The 20000-nt window shown below is 37.3% G+C and overlaps 2 protein-coding genes across 5 annotated transcripts in view; one reads left to right on the forward strand and one right to left on the reverse strand.

Annotated features, from left to right (window-relative positions):
* The window catches only part of slc4a4a (solute carrier family 4 member 4a), a 67722-nt gene extending 63458 nt beyond the window's left edge, over positions 1–4264 (reverse strand). Inside the window, exons 1-2 of one of the 2 annotated variants that reach the window (XM_078251405.1) lie at positions 4104–4264; positions 3244–3338 (exon numbers count right to left, since the gene is read on the reverse strand). In XM_078251405.1, coding sequence (XP_078107531.1) covers positions 3244–3260 — 17 coding nt within the window. In that variant the 5' untranslated portion in view covers positions 3261–3338; positions 4104–4264. The remainder of the gene's footprint in view (positions 1–3243; positions 3339–4103) is intronic. The other variant, XM_078251406.1, reaches the window with a different exon arrangement.
* Positions 4265–13990: 9726 nt separating this feature from the next.
* The window catches only part of rufy3 (RUN and FYVE domain containing 3), a 24391-nt gene continuing 18381 nt past the window's right edge, over positions 13991–20000 (forward strand). For 2 of the 3 annotated variants that reach the window (XM_078251409.1, XM_078251410.1), the window contains exon 1: positions 17994–18186. In XM_078251409.1, coding sequence (XP_078107535.1) covers positions 18009–18186 — 178 coding nt within the window. In that variant the 5' untranslated portion in view covers positions 17994–18008. Of the gene's footprint in view, positions 14562–17993; positions 18187–20000 lie in introns of those variants that run through there. The other variant, XM_078251408.1, reaches the window with a different exon arrangement.

Genomic DNA, 20000 nt, shown 5'->3' on the forward strand with positions numbered 1-20000 from the left:
TGGTTCACGTTTATGTTGTGTTTCAACCCCCTACCGCTAGATGGCTATCCCGAGACACCACTAGTGTCCTCGCCTAACAGTGCCTAGCAGTGCCTGACTTTTTGCTAGAAGCTAACATTGTAGCTACGGCTGAACTTTGGCCTACTTTAGCATATAAACATTTGCTCACTAAGAACCTGTGAACCACAATTTGATTTTCTGTGTACTGAATTGTTTACCTAAAAGTAAACTTCTTTAACTTTTATGCACATCATGTCTTTTTTTAAATATTAGTTTTTCTAAAATTATACTTTAAAAAAATCCCTATTGCCTTACGCACAGTATCGAAATATATTGCAATCTATTGAATTGTGACCCATGTATTGTGATTAGGGCTGTCAATCAATTAAAAAATGTAATCTAATTAATTACATACTCTGTGATTAATTAATCGAAATTAATCGCATACATAATTAACAGTATTTTGTAGCGTGTTATTACTGTGAGTGAAAGTATTTTTCTCTTAAAACTGAACTTAAATACAGTACTTTCTAGTCTTTTATAAAAAGGTTAAAAAAAGAAGGCAAAATGACACTAATATGCCACCTTTAGATTCTGTAGAGTTTTGGTTCCTACCAAATTTAATTTGAACTCAAATCCAGATACAGTAGGCTGATTGATTACTCAAAAGCATTTTAAGAAAGCAACTTATCAAGCTTTAACTTTCATGTGTAACTCTGGGTCAACTAGTTTCAAAACAACACCATGATTTAACCACTTCAAGCTGAGGTCTTTAATTTCTGGACTTCACCAGCTTTCCTACCATTACTGGCCTTCCTACTTCCTCCATTGCCACCTATGGAACAATCATGGGTATAACAGTCAAACTCCATTCTGCCTGAGCCGACCACCCCCAAGTTTTATTACTACACTGCACTTGACACGTTGTCAGAGAAGGAGAGGACAACAACATGTTTTAGTGTACTTATTCAGCAAGAAAAAAAAAAAAAGGTTTATGCATTGCATATGATGTGAGACTAAAAGTACAAAATCACCGTCATTGTTGCATATAAACATGTTGTGATGTCATTTGCATTCCAGGAATCACTTTGTGATTAAAAAACAAATTGTACTTCATTTGTTAGTTTCCATCCCTCTTGCCCTGTTTTGTCTATTTCTACACGAGAACTTGATTTCCTACATTTCCGAGAATGCTTTTCGCCCTTTAACACACTGCACAGAAGACAATTTACAACACATCTTTTCCAACTTGCTTCTACCTGCAGATTGTTAAGTTTCCCTGCATGATGATCAGGTGCACCTTTTGAACTCTTTTATGGTTGTAATATCTTACCAACATGATAAGCTTTGGCTTTGAAGATTATATTGTAATCAACAAAGAGAATATAAGTAAGGGATATAAACGGACTATTCATAACATTTTAAATTGCAAAATGAAATATAAGATGCAATAAGTGAATGAATTATTCTACCCTTATGTTAATAATTTGTGTAAGCAATGGCTTTAACACAAAAGCAGCATATTAGGCAATGGGACGACAAACATTTTCATGGTGCCAAATCTCTGAATGCTTGTGTACTATGCATGCTGCTGATATTGGCTTGTACTTTGCAGCACAAAGCATCAATTCAGAAATATATTTTGCCAAAGAAAGCAAATGAAAACACAAAAAAGGTCACTTATAAATCTTTGATTCTTCTCTCAAATCAAAAAGCCTCAATGCAGAGTTATTTTTATGTTCAACAATCTTTGTGACCTTAAATTTACTTCTACTTCTATCTATAATCAGGCAAAAGTGCATTTTGTTTCAATATCGACGATACAATATTACTTGTTTAGGATTTGTGACTGACCTTGAAGTTTGGATGTTTGCTTTGGATTTGTTCTGATGTAGAAAAACGTTTTTTTGATCTTCACCACGTTTTATGTTTTAGATCACTAAAACACTTTCTACTACCAAAATCCCTTACAGCTGTACAGGTCATTTGTTCATTTACCAGGAATTAGAAGAAAAAGGATGGCAAGGTGGATTTTTCCTTTTAATCAATATTTTAGGTTATGTACATATGGATTATCATGAGCTAAACCTTCCAAAGAATCGTATTACAAACTGTGCAAGCAATCAAAAATTGACAAGCTGTTACTTTGCACCCTTAAATTGTATATAAGCTATCTGTCTTTCACGTCACGTATAACGTATCAGTCTCCCTGTCCTTGTAGGGCATGCAGTAATCTGCATGTAGCCTAAATTACTATCTGTTTGGAGAGGTGAGTGTGTTCTCTGCACCCAAGCTGATGCAAATGTCTACTGTGTGTCCAAACCATGGAAACACCAAAAAGCCTGAAGGCATCTGGACTGTGTTATGGTATATCTACTGTAATTATTGCATGAGATATGAATAAATGTGTCTGGGTCATGTATCCTGTAATCCAATTGAGTTTGTAAAGTCAAATCTCTCATGCAATGAAGGCAGAATGTCATCAGATATCAGATTTCCCTGTATCTAAAAGGGTTTAGTTTTTGTCAAATGATAGCCATGCCGGGCTTTCGTCTGACAGCAGATTTCACTGTGCATGATGTAAAAATCCAAAAGCTTCGGTAACAGTCACACAAACCACACCGACAGTTTCCACTGCTTAGCCGAGACTACACAGGTTCCAGATGATTGAACAAATTCAAAATCTTGCTGGTGCGTTTCTTTTCGTATCAGCGGGGGCAACATTTTTGTGATGGCTTTCTGACAGCAACCAAAAACCACGCAAAGCCACGCTGCTGTTGCAGTGTCACCTGGGCCACTGATTGCCCTCAAGTTAAAAGATCTATTGACTAGCTTGGTAGTGGACACATAGATAAATCGATAAAGCCTGTTTTCCTCGAAGACCCAATACTGATGTCATGCTTCCAAATAACAACTGTGATTGTGCAGCATAAGAGAAACAAAGGTGGTGTGTTTAGGGTCCCGCTAGTCAACACACAAGATATGATTTCAATTTTGTAAGCACTTGAAATACAGCAAAGTCAGCTACAGCCCATCCTGTCTGAAAGCAGTATTTGAAGACTTAAGTGTCACCTTCTTGGCAGTCAGAGCACATGTACATAACTTGTCAGCCTCATCACGAACCACTTGTTCCAGAAGTGCACCGGATTTATTTAATTTAAAAAAAAAAAAACATGTATTTATGTTCAAGTAGCTCTGCGTAGAGTGAAAAGCACTCCCGTTTAGCTTGTTGAAGTCACTTACTTCTTGCTGCTGCTCATCTCAGGTTGCGTGTGATAAATCTCCTTAGTGAATGTGCTGAACAGAGCGGATCACCGGAGCTGCTGCGGATGCTTGACCTGACAAAGTAACACATGGAGAGGTCATTTTTCTGCTCTCTCTGGACTCATTGCACACTCACTGAGACTTTCATAGTGCTCAAGTGCTTGTCTAAAAGGAACGTTTCTTTAGCGACAAGAACACCATGAAGAATATCTGAAGGATATTATGCAGTACAGGTGTCACAGTAAGTGTTATGATGGGTCTGCTGTTGGTGCAAAAATTATTGATTTGATTTAAAAACACAATACAGCAAATTGATCACAGGAGTGCCACAGGCACACTTAAGAAGTAAAATACAAGAAATATAATGCAAACGCTCTCTCTGCACTTCTGCAAGTACTGTAATAATCCTGTGATCAATTCCAGGACACTTTATTGAAGAACAGCAGACTTTATAACGTGATGCACTTGCTTTGGTTCCTATTAGTAACAGCACAGGAGTTTGAAACAGCAATATAAACCATGCTAACTGGTCAAACTAACCGCTTAACCAAAACACAACACACTACCGCAGCGCATTTACGCACAAAACGTCCTTTAATCGAGTGATAAATGTTTTCGGTAAAACTTTAGACCACGCAGATAGCACTCGAAATACATTAAAAAGTGAAATAAAGCACGATCAAGTTGCCAAAGTCCTGAAGGCACCGTTAACACGCTGTAGGAAAATGAACAGGAATATTACAGTGGTTTATGTTCGAGACTCTTCACACATTGCACACCAGGCCTGACATAATTTGTTTTCAGTTCACTTCAAGGTGGAAGAAGAGTGAAGTACTTACCGCTGTAGTTTTGATCTTTGGCTCTGTGTTTGGCTCTTGTTGTCACCCTAGGGGTGGCATGAAGGTAAAGAAGTCTACCTCCACAGCTCGGGTAAATTAGTATGAGGCACAGTGCGGTAACTGCGCTCAGCATGCTGCCGCCGCCTCTATCTGTGCTGGACCATCCTTCTGTCAACGCCACTCCTCCGGTGGGAGGTCAAACTGCTCCACTGCTGCACCATCATCACTCTATCAGCCCCCCCATACGCACGCACGCGCGCGCGCAAACACACACACACGCACACAATTGAACCAAGTCATTGTACTATGCCAGCCACTGCCAGAGTCGATGCTCGAACACACACAGTTCAACATGAAGTCAGCAATCTGTGGACGTTTTTTTTTTTTTTTTTTTAAACATACTCAATAAGAACTTATTTGTAGTTTTTGTAAACTTAAAAGCATTAACAAAAAATAGCAGGTTGATAAAATAATAATAATAATAATAATAATAATAATAATAATAATAAGCATGTCTCTAGAATGTATTGCAGGATTACCGCAGTGTCTTTTATGAGACACTTGCTGGGACTGTTTTTTTTTTCAGCTGTGAATTATGAATTTTGAATCTACAGCGCCATCTGTCGGAGGCAACATGGCAAGATTAGCTGTCAGTACCTTTTATACCATACATTGTAGACCCAGTATGGGCCATTTATATCATCTGGTGCAACAGCAACTATCAGAAAATAAGTTATTTAGATGATAATTCTTCAATTTGTATTCAAGGCAAACCAGTGTCGTGATTAAAAAAATACTGAGAATTATTTTCATGTGTAACGTTAAGTCCGATATCAGATCATAAATACTTTTATCAATATTCAAAAGACGATCTATTGACATATTTTTACACCACAAATATTCAAGTGCTTATAAGCAAAGCATTACGACTTTTGTTTTGTCCATTATCTTCCATTTTATTTTCTTGTACAGGATTACAAATGGTTTGGGGATTTCTTCAGTAAGGCTCAAATTATCCCCAAGCTTTCTGACTTTCTATAATAGGATTTCGAATAGTGTTACACAAAGCTTCTGTGGCTCTGTTTATTCTTACTAGACGTTAAAAAGAAAGAACTGTAGGCAGTTTATTGTCTATTTTGGTCTGGAACATCTCAGGGTCAATCTTTTAAAGAAATGAAATGCACCTGACCTTTGGACCTTTGCTTAGTGTTCTTATGTTTCCATCCCTGCCAGATTTTGGACGAAATTCCCATACTGCAAAGTCTTCAGAAACTAAGAAAACCAGCCATGCTCTTCCCTTATATCCATACATCCATAACAGGTTCCTTATATTATCCATCCATAACAGGTTCAAATGTTAGCCTACCAAAAGGCCACTCATCAACTAATGTTTCAAGTTTTAGGCGAAGTTAATCTAACAGTTACTGCAAAACAGAAACAAAGCTACGACAGTAACGATATTCAACATATATAGTTACATAGGCTACCTGTTACAACAAAATAAAAACATTAGGTTGTCAAGGTTTACCAGTATGTGACTAGCCACAGGTTTAAGCAATTTTTTTAATTTATATTTTTCCCACAAGGGGTTGCTAGGGAAAGTTAAATGTAACTTTCCAGTAGAGACGTTGAATCCCTGTTGTTTGAACGTCCATTCAAGGCTTCCAGTCAGAGCTAGCTACATCCTTGGTGCTCCTGCTGGACGTCCTTCCCGTTGTTACAGTTTACTTATTTTTTTTAGTTTTTAAAAAGGTTGGCTCAGTTGGTAGAGCAGGCGCGCATATACATGGAGGTTTATGCCTCGACGCAGAGGTCCAGGGTTCGAGTCCGACCTCTGACGATTTCATGCATGTCTTTCTCCCCTTTCTCACCTAGCTGTCATGTCCATTAAAGGTGGAAAAGCCCACAAAAAAGCTGCTTAATGCACACTGAAAAGCGGAAAACAACAACATAAACATGAAAACCTTCTCTCACTTCTGTCATTTTCAGTGATATGGCTTAAACCTAAGGATGTAACATTAAGGAAATTTTGCCATTTTCAATTTACATAATAACTTAGCTAACATAGCTAACTAGCTAACTGTTAAAACATACCTGCTGTTATTATCCACAAGATTAATGCCACTGCTCTTTCTATAGTAAGTTAGCTAATGTTATTAAAAAGGAAAACAAAGGACACTAGCCCTGCATACTTCCTTTAATTTACTGATCATCAAATAATAAACAGATGTGTTAACGTTACTGCATTATGTTAGCAATGCTATATCTTAGGTAAGCTAGCTAGATAAGGTATGCCATAATGCCAGGGCATTAATTTCCCGACACCATTGACTGACTGTGGTGAAATAAAATAACGTGAGCTAGTACGTTACTGACAGTTTTTGCAGTAAAGTAACACGATTATAAATGGTAATATTTATCACAATTTTTTTTTCTGGAAAACCACACTTTTGTGGCGGTTTTAATGGTTCAGCGTGCGTACTTTAATAGTTTGTGTCTATCATCTCCAAGCAGTAACTTCCGGGCCTGACAAAAGTAAAGCCAATGCATAAGTGCCTTAAACTTGCTTTATTTCAAAAGACAGCATGGATGATGCTCAATGGTGTTTTTAAGGCCCTAACTTCGACTTCAAGGCAGCGCTGCGACCGTCGACTTCAAGGCACCTAACCCTAAACTTAACCCTAACCAAGCCCCCAAGAAGAGCACCATATGTCTTAAAGCCACCATGGGCTTAGCGGATAAGGATGGAATTGCACCCTCTGGCCCAGAAAGACTTTTCCCATAGACTTTGCATGGCGAAAGAAACTTCTATATTTCAGCAGATAATTTTTTTTGGGGTACATCAACTTACCAGCCCGAACACTTAAAGTGTCCTTGTTTAAAACCTCACGTTTTTAGCGCTAGCTAGTAGCACGACATAATAATTACATCTCATTGGTCGTCTAAATACATCCATCGTTTATTTAGATAGGCATGTAAACAATCAGGAACAACAAAAACACAATGTTTAACGTTAGTGAATATTTTATACAATGAAACGGTGAGTTCATGAGTTCGCCACTTGTAAGAGACACGAGAAGCTCATGAACCAGTTGCTACGACAACATAAACAAACTGTTGCTAGTGTGCATGTCCATCGTGACGTCATGGGCCAGTCAACGTGGAAGACCCGAGCTCCATGATTGCTTTATGCGCTTTTGAGCACTCTCATTGGAATGAATGGGGCTTCCCGCCGAACACTGTATCCAGTTCTCTCAATACATCCATGACCCTAACCCTAACCCTAACCCTAACCATTGCCTAATCCTAGTGCCTTCCAGGCAGCGCTGCCTGGAAGACGACATTGAGGGCTTAAAACATCAAACACCATGGATGAGAGACAGTCTAGTATTCTTTCTTGTTTCCAGCAGGGGATAACTCTATTATTATAAAACAATCAAATGTTTGACTCTGATAAACCTATTGAACCCAGGTGAATGGGTTTATCAGAGCTTGTAGGCTGAAAAGAGCTGCTTGCTGACAGTGGCGAGACTGAACATACAATAAATGAGCCGTAACATCAAAATAATGATCTAAAAGGGGCCAAGAAGCTCTATAGAGCTACAGAGGGGCGATAACTCTCTTTGGTTTCGTCACTATGTAAAAAGCCTTTGCATATAGTCATTTGATCCTGTTAATATTATTATATAATAATGATCAAATAATGATTAGTGAAGCTTCAAAGAAATGTTTGAGTGTTTGTAATAGGCTGGGCCATAATAATATGATTGTTTATTGATTTCACTGCAATTCCAGGCAGCTTTTTGAACATCAACAAACTAACTTTGATTCTTGTGTAACATTTCATTGTAACGCTGCACTGATCTCACGTTTCTCAAACTTAGACTGGATTATATTTAGTAACTGGAAGTTACTTTTATATTTGTTTTTCTACATTTCTACATTGTAGGCATTGGGACATTTAGATAAATTGTTCCTTGTTTTTAAAGATATAAAGACCCAACATTGCAAACATTTGTTTGTCATTATCAGTTCTAGTAAGCCGTTAATTTGAGCATAAATCAATGATTACTATGATTCATTTGAATGGATGATTATTAAAGTGAATATTATATTTATGAAGTGTGTGGTTATTTATTATCTTTGGCGCCATGTCTGGTTTCACTGCAGCATCTGTAGTCTTTGTGTCTTATATGCCATTTGGGCAGAGCACCTTTATATGCTTGACAAACACTACACGAAAACAGTCATGTATACAAGAGACCACTTTAACATTTGTTAGACAAGAGCTCCTTTCTGACAACGACAATTTCAAGGTAAACAACACTTTTATCTGTACATGCCATAGTCAAAAGTAAGAGATTGCTTTCGTGCTTCTATCTTCACTATACTTCAATTTTTCCCAAATTAAAATTTGTTCTCAAAACAAGGTTTTATGTTTTTATTCATAACACAAAATATTGTTACGGCTAACATCAGTGCGACATATCTGAGACAAGTTAGTGTGAGAAGGGATTGTCCCTCATACTTGAGTGTATAATGCAACACAGCTGCTCTTATACACATTTACAATCCAAAGCATGTCAGCATTTCTGTGTTTACCACCATGCACGATAGGTTTTATTTGTGTAAAAGAAGACCGCAAAGTTGAGAGAGATGGGAAGACCTAATAACATAATGGACATGATACTCCTTCAGTTCACAGTTCCCAAGCTTTATTTCAAATTCAGTTTAGAACAACAAAGTTTTGATTTTAGGGAGGATTTGAAAAGTATTTGCATCGGCTTGATGGACCTTTGTAGTTTGAAATGTGTTCCATGTGACTATCTGATGCTGTTTTGATCCCTGTTGTCTTTCCACAGGGTTTTATTTTGTGCCAGCTCATGCCTTTGATGTAAAATTGTTCTGGGAAATGTAATTCTACCTCCATCTTTTCTCTGAAATTCTTCCAACCACATAATGACATTAAAAATGGGACAAATTGTATAATATTTTACACACAAGTTAGACAACAATTACATATATAGTATAAAAGATCAACAACCATGACAAAGAAACATGTTTCATGATATATCAGATCCAGATCTTAATTTGCAGCACACTGATTTTGGTTTAACAACAGAATAGACTGATGTATGAAGTTCTTGAGCCTTTTGTGTCTAAACGACGGGACTCTAAATCACCTATTAAAGCAAAAGTTGGTATTCACTATTCATAGTTTAAAACATGCATGGAGTTAGAAGAGATGCTGTTAGCATGCTCTTTTTGTGGGTTGTTTGAAAGTTTGAGTTGATTATATAATTTAGTTTTAAGTTTTGCAGATATGCTGCAGAGCCAGGCTGTGCTGCAGTACAGCATGACACTCTGAATTAAAAAACAGAGCGATAATCTGGCAACTGGTTCCAAAGGATCTAAGCCTAGGAGAAAGTAAAGACACTGATGTATCTAATTGTAGTGATATTGTTATTTTGGATAACATTTTAAAAAGGACCAAACTCTTTTGTATTTGTTAACTTATTCTAAGATTTATCATCAATTGCATTGAACATTGCCCTTTAGTCACACCTTCAGTCACATCATTGCAAAGAGTAACCTGCAGTGTTATTGTTGCTATCAAAAGTTGATGTTAAGTTCAATCCTTCCACATATCTTTATTTTTGTATAGTCTTTACGTTTCCTCATGTTAACTGATCACACAAGTAAGGAAGTAAAAAATAAGGAAAAGGATTATATACCAGAGCCATGAGGCTCTATTTTGTTGTTGTGAATCTGTTCTGTCTCTTTTTAGTTGTGAAGAAGCTGTTGAGCTAGACCTAATACATTTCCACTGATGTTTTCAAAATGCCAGTGTTGATTAATGTGCAATGCCCCCTATACATTAATGAATAATTAACTATAATTGATAATTAACCACTACAATCATGACAGTTATTGCCGATAAACCACTGTTAACTGGTAACCAAGATCACAAATAAACATGTGCATTGTTTGGTTGCAGTAGCTCAGATTGTGGAACATTACAACATCTATTATCATACTTATGCAGATGACACATAACTTTATATTTCAGTGTCACCACATGACTACAGTCCCTTACTTTCATTGACTAAGTGCATTTATGAAATCAATGAGTGGATGTGCCAGAATTTACTCCAGCTCAATGCAGATAAGACAGAAGTGATTGTTTTTGGCCTCAAAAATGAAAGGTCAAAGGTCGGTGCTCACCTTAACTCCATGTCATTAAAAGCTACAAAGCAAGCCAGAAATCTTGGTGTAATTATTGACTCTGACCTGAATTTTAACAACCACTTAAAAACTATTACTAAATCTGTCTGTGACCACCTCAAAAATATAGCTAGAATTATTTATTTTTTGTCTAAACAAGACACAGAAAAAGTTGTTCATGTGTTTATTTTCAGTATGTTAGATTTTTGTAATGGTGTCTTTACAGGTCTAAACAAAAAATCAGTCAGGCAGCTGCAGCTGATCCAGAATGCTGCTGCCAGAGTCCTTACAAACACCAGGAAATCGGACCATATTACATCGGTCCTTAAATCCCTACACTGGCTTGAATGAGCTGTGAGTTATAGAGTAGATTTTAAAATGTTATTATTGGTCTAAAAGCACTGAATGGTCATGGACCAAAATACATGCTGGATTTGTTCCCTATCAAGCATCCAAACCCCTCAGGTCGTCATGGACAGGTTGGTGGTTTGTTATGTGTTCCTAGAACTAGGACCAAACAATGTGAAGCGGAATTCAGGTTATTATGCTCCTCACCTGTGGAACAAAATCCCTGAAAACCTGAGGTCTGCTCAAACGGTTAGCTCATTTAAATAAGGGCTGAAACTTTATTGTTCACTGCAGCTTTCTGACATTTGATATATTGTTTTCTATTTAGCATAATGATTTTTTTTTACCAACATTCTTTTTATTGTTTTCACAACATAACAGAGAAATTCAAATAAATGCAATTACATGTCTTGAACAAACATGTCTAACCCCCATTCAAAATCTTGATTGGGAATCAGGTCAATGAATTAGTCCATTCTGGTCCATTATATAGAAAAAAAGAATAAAACAAACATATTTCTGTAATCTTAGGTACTGCAAAGTGCCACTGTTTACATCACCCCAGGCTCTTCCATCACATGTGACAAATCTGTTCTCAATACATAGCAAATGAAGGGGTCCCAGATCTGGTGAAAATGATGTTGTTGATGTTTTATTGTATATGTAATTTTCTAATTTAATGATTTTGATGTTTATTTTATTATTGATTTTAATATCTTTTTTATGATAATGTTTCTAAATTTTAACTTTACTTCTCTTCTTGCAATTGTGATTTGTTTCTTGAATCTACTTGTATTGTTTATGTTTACAATGTGTTTCTATGCCTCTGTAAAGCACTTTGAGTTGCCTTGTGTATGAAATGTGCTATACAAATAAACTTACCTTGCCTTACATTAGACTGCCTACAACTGCTGACCTCTATGACCTCTTTCTGACATGCTGGCCATCATCTCTATATTCAGACAAAATTTGTTCCAATATTTGCTTTTCTAGTTGGCTATAACACAAATGCCTTGACCTAAAATCGGTAAATTAAGCGTCCTAGGCAAAAACTTTAAAAAGAAATTTCTAGAGATTATGTGACAGATAACTATCACTAAACCCTGAAATAAAACCAAACAGGAGACCAGAAATCAGGGAGAGGAAATGGAGATGGATTGTGCAAAAGCAAGACATAAACATATATGACAACACAAGTGCTGGATTAATATCCACAGTGAGGACAACTGAAAACAAAGAATTCCATGAATTTCAGAAAAATACAGGGTCTGGTCATCATGCAACTTGGTACTATTTGACAGGGAATTATAACTAGGTCATGAAAGCACTACTGTCTGGATCAGTTATAAATACATTGTTTAGACTAGTAAGGGAAAAAGTGGCATGTTTTAATGTGTACATTAGCTGTTGGGCAGATGTTTTCATACAGATGTGAGGTTTCATTGTAGAGTAATTTAGCAGAGGTCTGTAAGAATAAACAAAAAAGCCTCCTCTGAGCCTCCTGCTGTGACCTGTAGTGACTTGATGCCCTTATTGGGTTCAACTTTGACTGACTGTGCTACAAAAAAACAAAACATTGGGAACTATTCAGGCCATAGGTTGTATTCCAGGAATTATAATTTTCATTTCCAATTCATATTACTGCCAACTTCTGCAAAAAAAAAAAATCAATCACAATCACAAAATTTTATTTTTATTAATCACATAATATAAATAACAAGCTGACTTTAGGCAGCTGTTTATTTTGGGCTTTCACCTAAATGCTAACCTCAGCATGCAAACATGTTCATATTGACAATGCTAACATGCTGATGTTTAGCAGGTGTCATGTTTACCATACCGTCATAGTATAGTGTGATAGCCTGCCAGAAAAATGTCTATGGAGAAAAGAAAGCACATACATAGTCAAATGTATAATATATATTATAATATGTAGTAAAATGTTAATATAGTAGTCAAATGTTTATAAAGCCTAGTAGTCCTAGTTTATACAGTAGTCAAATGTTAAAAAAGTCAAGTAGCCAGAGTCAAATTTCATGTAGGCATATGTGTTCATGTACGTGTTCACACTTACTTGGCCATTAACCCTTGTGTTGTCCTGGGGTCAAATTTGAGCTGTTTTTTAAAAGTTTTTTTATATCAGAAATATGGGTTTCTTACAACCAAATTACCCAAAATAACACGGATGCATGGATGTTCATTGTATGGAAGCCATACAACATTCTTCGCAGGTACAATTGATGATTACTTTCATTAAATTTTGGGTGTTTTATTCAATTTTATAGCATTTGAAAAAAGTGTTCAAATGGTTTCAAAACATATCCTGACTAGACTTTGACAGATACCAGTCTGTGTTTCACTAAACATCCTCTGATCTCAACTATTAGTCAAAACAATTCATAATTGCTGCTTTTTTTTAACTCAAAAATTAGGTATAATGTCATATAAATTAGGTTTATTGATCATGAATTTAAAAAAGGCGTTGAGAAAAGTCACAAAAACCTTTTTTTAAAGTGTCAAATGCATTGGAAAAAGTGCCAAAAAAAAAATTATTTTCAAATTTTGACTGGGAAGGACAACAAATTCCTGGTGGATGGGAAGACAACTCAAGGTTAATAATATACAGTCTATGGTTAAAGCAGATTCTGATTCTGATGTATTTACATTAGCCCTGCATCTCCTCCTACTGGCTTGGGTAGTAGCCTACATGTGTGATAGAGGAGAATACTAAGGGAGAAATAAATGGTCGCAATATTGTTTCATAGGTCCACACTTAACAATGACCAGCAACTTTAATTAAATCCTTATTAAATCCTGCACATGACTTAGGCTAATAAGTTTGTTGGATCCTAACTTGGTATCTAAACTGAATTGTATCCCCCTGGTCACCATGAACATCCATCTATCTATCTATCTATCTATCTATCTATCTATCTATCTATCTCATCTATCTATCTATCTATCTATCTATCTATCTATCTATCTATCTATCTATCTATCTATCTATCTATCTATCTATCTATCTATCTATCTATCTATCTATCTATCAGCTATTATAAATACACATTCATAAATATGAGTAGTCTACAAGTTGCCCAAAAGTAAGTTGTATGTGTCATACAAATTATCTCCGTAAAAGGTAATTTGTTGTTTTATGAATGTTTCAATTGTCCCGTTAACACAGAAATATATAGTTAATCAGAGAGTCTTAGGAACATGAGAGGCCCAAGATCTCCGGCGTATGTCGCAATGAATCATGGGAGCATCCAGGCGGTCAGTCATGGATCTACTACTAGTGATTCATCTCGCCGATATGCATAATCTCTGGTCATGTGAACGGATTGCTGGACCGCTGACACAGCGAGCAAACTCTCGCGAAATTAGCAACCGATTTGACCAAAATGCTAATGCAAAGCTATTTCCGGGTCAGGATGAGACTGTGGAGGACAGGACGAAAGGCGGAGTGATTACTGGAGAGATTTTTTGCTGTAAACTGATCAGCCCATCGATTGTTTTGCTTTCCTAACCACGGCGGTGCATGGCCGCAATAACGTTAGCTAACCACACCTAGCTGACTGACAGCCCCATCGCTTGGTCACATGAAGTTAATTTAACCCAGTGGAAGGATGGCGGAGCGGGACATGTCGCCGGGAGATCTACCTCTGCATTCATTTCCAGAGGTTTCAGAAAGTTCCGCGAGAAAACATTCTTCAGATGAAAACGGACACGTTGATAGTCCAGATGACACTCTCTCCCCGACTTCGGTGATATACTTCAAGGAGGCTTTAAACTCAAACTTGAGATTTGGGAAGGCTGGGTCGCTGTCACCCACTCCGCTTCGACAGTTTGACTTCAGGATTGAAAGAATCGAGTCAAAGCGCAGAAGTAGGTGCTAACTAACTATATTTAAAAGTACAGATATTTACCCAACTAGCTAGCTAGCTAACATCACCTTCCTTAATAATCTAGTATACTAAGAATACCAACTGTAACGTTACCTGCAGTTAGCGTTGTCAACGTTAGCTAACTTTTGGCTGTCCATAAACAAACAAAGTTGCTAGCTACCTCCTTAAAACTGACAATAACACATTTAGCTAATATTAGGAAGGCGATACACGCTTTAAGTCAATAATCTAGGGGTCGTATCAATCAGCAAACATATCTGATGTCAACAATGTGTGTAAACTTCAAAAAGTTGTTTTGTGAGAATTCCTGTGTGTTGAACGTCCTGTGTGTCATGTGCTATTTTGACAGACTCGGTTAATTGCTTTGCAACGCCACTGCAGATTACTATGGTATGTAGGCTAATGGTGGATTGGTTATACTGTAGCTAGCTGTCCGTGATAAATGTTTGTCAGAATAACTAACCAAACATTTGCAGTTTTTAACGTTCCATTGCTTGTCTAAGTAAAAGTGAAGTAAGCTAACCACATGTGTAAGGAGGTCAATAATGAGCTGTCAGCGTTACACCAAAGCATTGAGTAGCCTACTGTCAATGATATTGCAATATGAAACTAAATATGTTCTGTGATTTGGGTCAAACTACGGCTGTCTCTGCTTAGTTAACTGATCGACTATAACTAGTCACTTGGTTTTTGGTTGAGTAAGGTTTTGTTTTGTATTAGTCATTTACTCTTTTCAAATTTTGTCATTTAGGCAAATTTTTTACAGGGAGTGATTTTGATACTGATAAAATTAAAGGTGCCCTGCCACATGTATTTCATTACTTTGTGGTAATGTCTGAAGTTCTACCATGGACTGTCTAAAAACATTTTGTGGAAAAAATGCCTTGGTTACCTTGTTTCAAGCCATTCTAGCGTGGTATAGAAAGCCTGCCGGAAGACTCAGCTCGATTTGTGCCAGTTCTCATTAATATTCAACGAGCAAAGCTGCTTGACTCTGATTGGCTAACAGCTAGCCAATGAAAGCCTGGCTATCAGCATCCTTTACCCAGCGCAACTGGGCGAGCTCATGAATAGTAATGAGCTCAGGCAACACCATGTCAGATTGACCAGCTTTTGTAATTGGCCTGATTTCTCCGCTTATTTCTTTTCACTGGCTTGAGCTGACAGAGGAGGTAGCAGTTCATTTTCACATTCACGACATAACACGAACACATTATGGACCTAACATATTTCAAAAAATGCAAGTAAAAACGGTTTTGTGTGGCAGGGCACAATCATTTTGACAGTCAGGAAAAAAAGTAATTCATCAAGCAAACATGCTTTAAATTTGTTGGTGCTGGCTCCTCAAATGTGTGGGTTTTGCTTTTCTCTGTTTTATATAATTGTAAACTGAATATACTTGGAAGTTTTCGACTGTTGCTAAAGCGAACAATGCAATTTGAATATGTCAACTTTGGCTCTGAGAATACATGGTGGGCACGTTTGGACATTTCAGTAATTGAGAAAAAACTAACCAGATTGATATTGGATTTTTGAGGTCAATACTACAACGATATTAGGTAGTTAAAAAAAATCTGATATATGGACAAATAGGCATTTTGTTAAACGTATTAACAACAATTTTGACAAATTTGACTTAGATTTATTTTTTAAAGACTTTAATAGACATTTTACAGTTTTACAGTACAACTTGTTAAGGCTCTCTGATTGACAAACAATGCAATGTTGACACTGTTTATAAATTACCTAAAACATATCTTGAAATTTCTTGTTACTCGTTGGCCAAAGATACCAATATGTCTTCTCATATTGCGCAATAAACATCTTATATGGGCCAGTATATTGGCTTGGTTTTAGTCTGCTGATAATCGATAATGAAAATGATTGATCGCTACAAAGAAACAGGAAACATGGGGAGAGAATAAAGTGGTGACATGCAACAAAGGTTCCCAGCTTGACCCAGGGATGTTGCAGTTACATGATCAGTGTATTGGTAACAGGGACGCCCCTGCACTGGTCTTTTATAAGTATTACATTTGAAGAATTTTTTTTGTATTATTCTGTGACCGAACAATACAGATGAAACACGTTGACTTACAGTAATTCTTTTCTTAAATCAGCTAATCAATTAGTCGAAAATAAATCCTATAATTATCTCTTAGATAATGTAAGTCCTAATAAGACCTTTTATACTGCACTTTTCAAACATTTATATAATAAGTGGTTTGCAATAAACCGGACACACATAACATGATTGAGCTTAAACATGAACTTTTCCTGGTTCTTAAGGCTGCACAGCACTCATAGATACTTACTTTTCTCAATCTGACTGTTTTAGCCAAGAGAAACAAACAGTGAATGCTTTGTTGGCTTGGTCATTTTGTCACAATTACAAATGTTGTATTGTGGATATATTGTTTTGTTTTTATCAAATTTCTTATGGGTACTTTTCTCATCATTTTATAGCACAGAACGTCATCACCTAAATATCATCTCCTCATCAATATCAAGTGTGGTTTTTGATTTTGTCAACATGCACCAAGCCTGTAGAAACTGTACCAATATACAGGTGTTTGACTTTCGAAAAGGTGCATCACTTAGTTTTCCCAAGTGGGAATTAAAATAACATAATGACTATTTACATCCAGGATCTTTAGCCTTATTACCCGTGTTGATTACTGCGGTTGGTGTTCTGCTGTCCTACTGCAGCCAGCGCAATAATTGCCTTGTCAAATAACAGCCTCTGTTTCAGGTCAGGGGGACACTGTTGATGCTTGAGAGGCAGATGAGTCCTCTGCTGCATCATTAGCATTGGCTTGGTACTCTTGGGATCCCCCTTTTTTTTTACGCATGCACCATCTGCTCACGTGACGATGTGTTGCTGTACCCAGCACTAGTGTCAGCCATCTTGGTCGACACCCACCCAGTGCATTCACTGCGGTGCACAGGCAATCCAATCCGAGTGAACCGGTGCTAAGCTGACCAGAGGAGGGCTGTGATTTTCAGCACGGTGCTCTCTTGCATTTTAACTCCCCAGTCTGCACAAAAGGGATAACAAGAGGTTGAAGAGGAGGGGGAGGTGGAGGAGGAGAAGGCAGGGCAGCCTTTCTCAAGACAGCAGCATATTCCACTCAGTTGTGACAAGGAAGGGAAGGAGGATGCAAGCATAAAGAGGAGGAAAAGCAGCACCCTTTCAAACACCTGCTGAGAGCTGCTGTGGGCCTTCCCACGTCTTTTGCCTTTTATCCTCTTTGTTTTGATGCTCTTTTCATCCTCTCTGATTTTCTCTTCTCTCTGACCTGTTATTTATTTATTTATTTTTTTTGGGGGGGGGGGGCCTTCACTGTTATTTTGGAACAAAAGCTACTTTGCCTTTTTTTTCTTCTCCTCGGTGGTGTTGGTTTTGCATCGCATCAGCTGAGTCATCATGTCTGATCTGACGCCTCAGAGCGAAACCCCCACTCCCACCACCGACAAGATCACCCAGGCCGCCCGGGAGACTATTTATCTCTGCAACTTTCGCGTGTCTGTCGATGGCGAGTGGCTTTGCCTTCGCGAGCTCAACGACATCTCCCTCACGCCAGACCCAGAGCCGGCCCATGAAGGTAATGTGACCGATTAGCTCATCGTCCGAGGAGTTCTGTTTTTCTTCTTCTCCTGTTTGGGCGTGGTGATACACAAGGTCCCCCAGACACAACACGTTTCATCTAGTGAACTGTGTTAATATGTCCTGTTTTGAGCTGTGTCATGATGGATTTCAGGGGAGACAGCAAGATGTCTGAGAGCTACACAGCAGGATGACGCTGCTTGTAAATAAGCCAGGGCTGGCCACCAAAACAACCAGGAAGTGCCTCTTGTTTTGTCGTGAGAATTTATTATTTTGCAGTAAATCATATGAACAACAATGATAGGTCATATTTGATGTCTCTTTTCCTTATCTTGCAAAATATAACCCAAGCAGAAACCGTTTTATTTTTACTCTCACTGAGACTAAACAAGACAGGATGCAACTGAATCCAGATATTTAAATTTGGCAGTAAACTGTTAACTTGTTTTAAACAGATTCATGCTGCAGTATGTACTATAGTTTTATGGTTTTAAATTGGATGGATGGAATCTGCTGTACAGCAAGGCTTTCCTCTTTCTCATATTTTGCCACGCCTTCTCTCAGCACAGAGCAGGCAGATTGGCAAGTCCATGGGGGTTTTTTTGGGGGGTTTTTTTTGGGATAAAAGGAGACAGTTTCTCTGGCCAGTTGGCAAATTCAATGCTGCAGCACTCGAACCTGCAGCTCTACTGCAATGACATTACAGAGGATAATATAATAACAGACAATGCCAGAAACATTTGTTCTGTCATGCTAACTGTAAAATAAAAATGTCTGACTGCCAGTCCCTTCTGTTGTGAGTTGGGTGACAGTGTTTAGTGTCAGGGATGTTTGATGTTACATTTTTCACTTTTATATCTGATAATCTAGAATTTCAATGGTCTTTCCATTCTATCTGATATTTATTTATATATATTTTTTTGTTATTTCATTGCAATATTACCACATTGGAGTTTACCAGTTTGATGCAAGTATTTCAACTTAAATTGAAGTAACATGTAACATTTACTTTACTCATGTTGGTTGTTGTTAATTTCCTTGTGTAGCAGGGGAATCCTTGAAAGCTTCCTTGTGAGAAGCCGACAATCGAGTTTTCTCTTTAGTCTGAATCAAATGTTAGGCTGTCATGTTGCATTCTATCTACAAAGCTAATTAAAGAGAACACAATATAATATTCCTCATTAACCAGCTGTCCTGTTTTACCCCAGTATTTATATACTTGGATATGTAAATTGTGTGTTGCAGTTACTTGGAACGAGGAAGGCTTTTCCATTAAAATCCGAGCTATTGAAATCACAACCCTGATGCAGATTCACACCATTTTAAGATGTTTATGTTCTGTAACTAAAGTCCATGCAAACTACAGACCAAATATATGAATGTATTAATAATGTAAACAAATGCTGGAGGATAACTCTGTGGAACTCCTGTACTGAAAGCCTATCAGTGTCTAGTTACAGTATCTGTTACATAAATAATGGATTAGGCACAGACGTATAGATGGATCATACCAAGAATTAAGTGCTGACTTTATTAGGTTTTTACGAGTTGAACCCTTTTCTCTTTCAGAGCTATTCATTGTTTTAGGTATATATTACATATATACATGTATAAAATGTTTTGCTGTGTTAGGCCCTAAAGTCAGTTTTAAGAGTCAAACTCACAGATGAAACACAGCTTTTCTTTTCCAACTTTACAACAAAAGCTCATTGTTTTTTTTTTTTTTAAATTTCATCTTGTTTGGTATTTCCATATCAAAACTACGATTACTTTTACTTCCTGGAAAACGGTGGATCTTGTCCCCTGACAGCT

Source organism: Sander vitreus, chromosome 5 (assembly GCF_031162955.1).
Source record: "Sander vitreus isolate 19-12246 chromosome 5, sanVit1, whole genome shotgun sequence".
Lineage (NCBI taxonomy): Eukaryota > Metazoa > Chordata > Actinopteri > Perciformes > Percidae > Sander > Sander vitreus.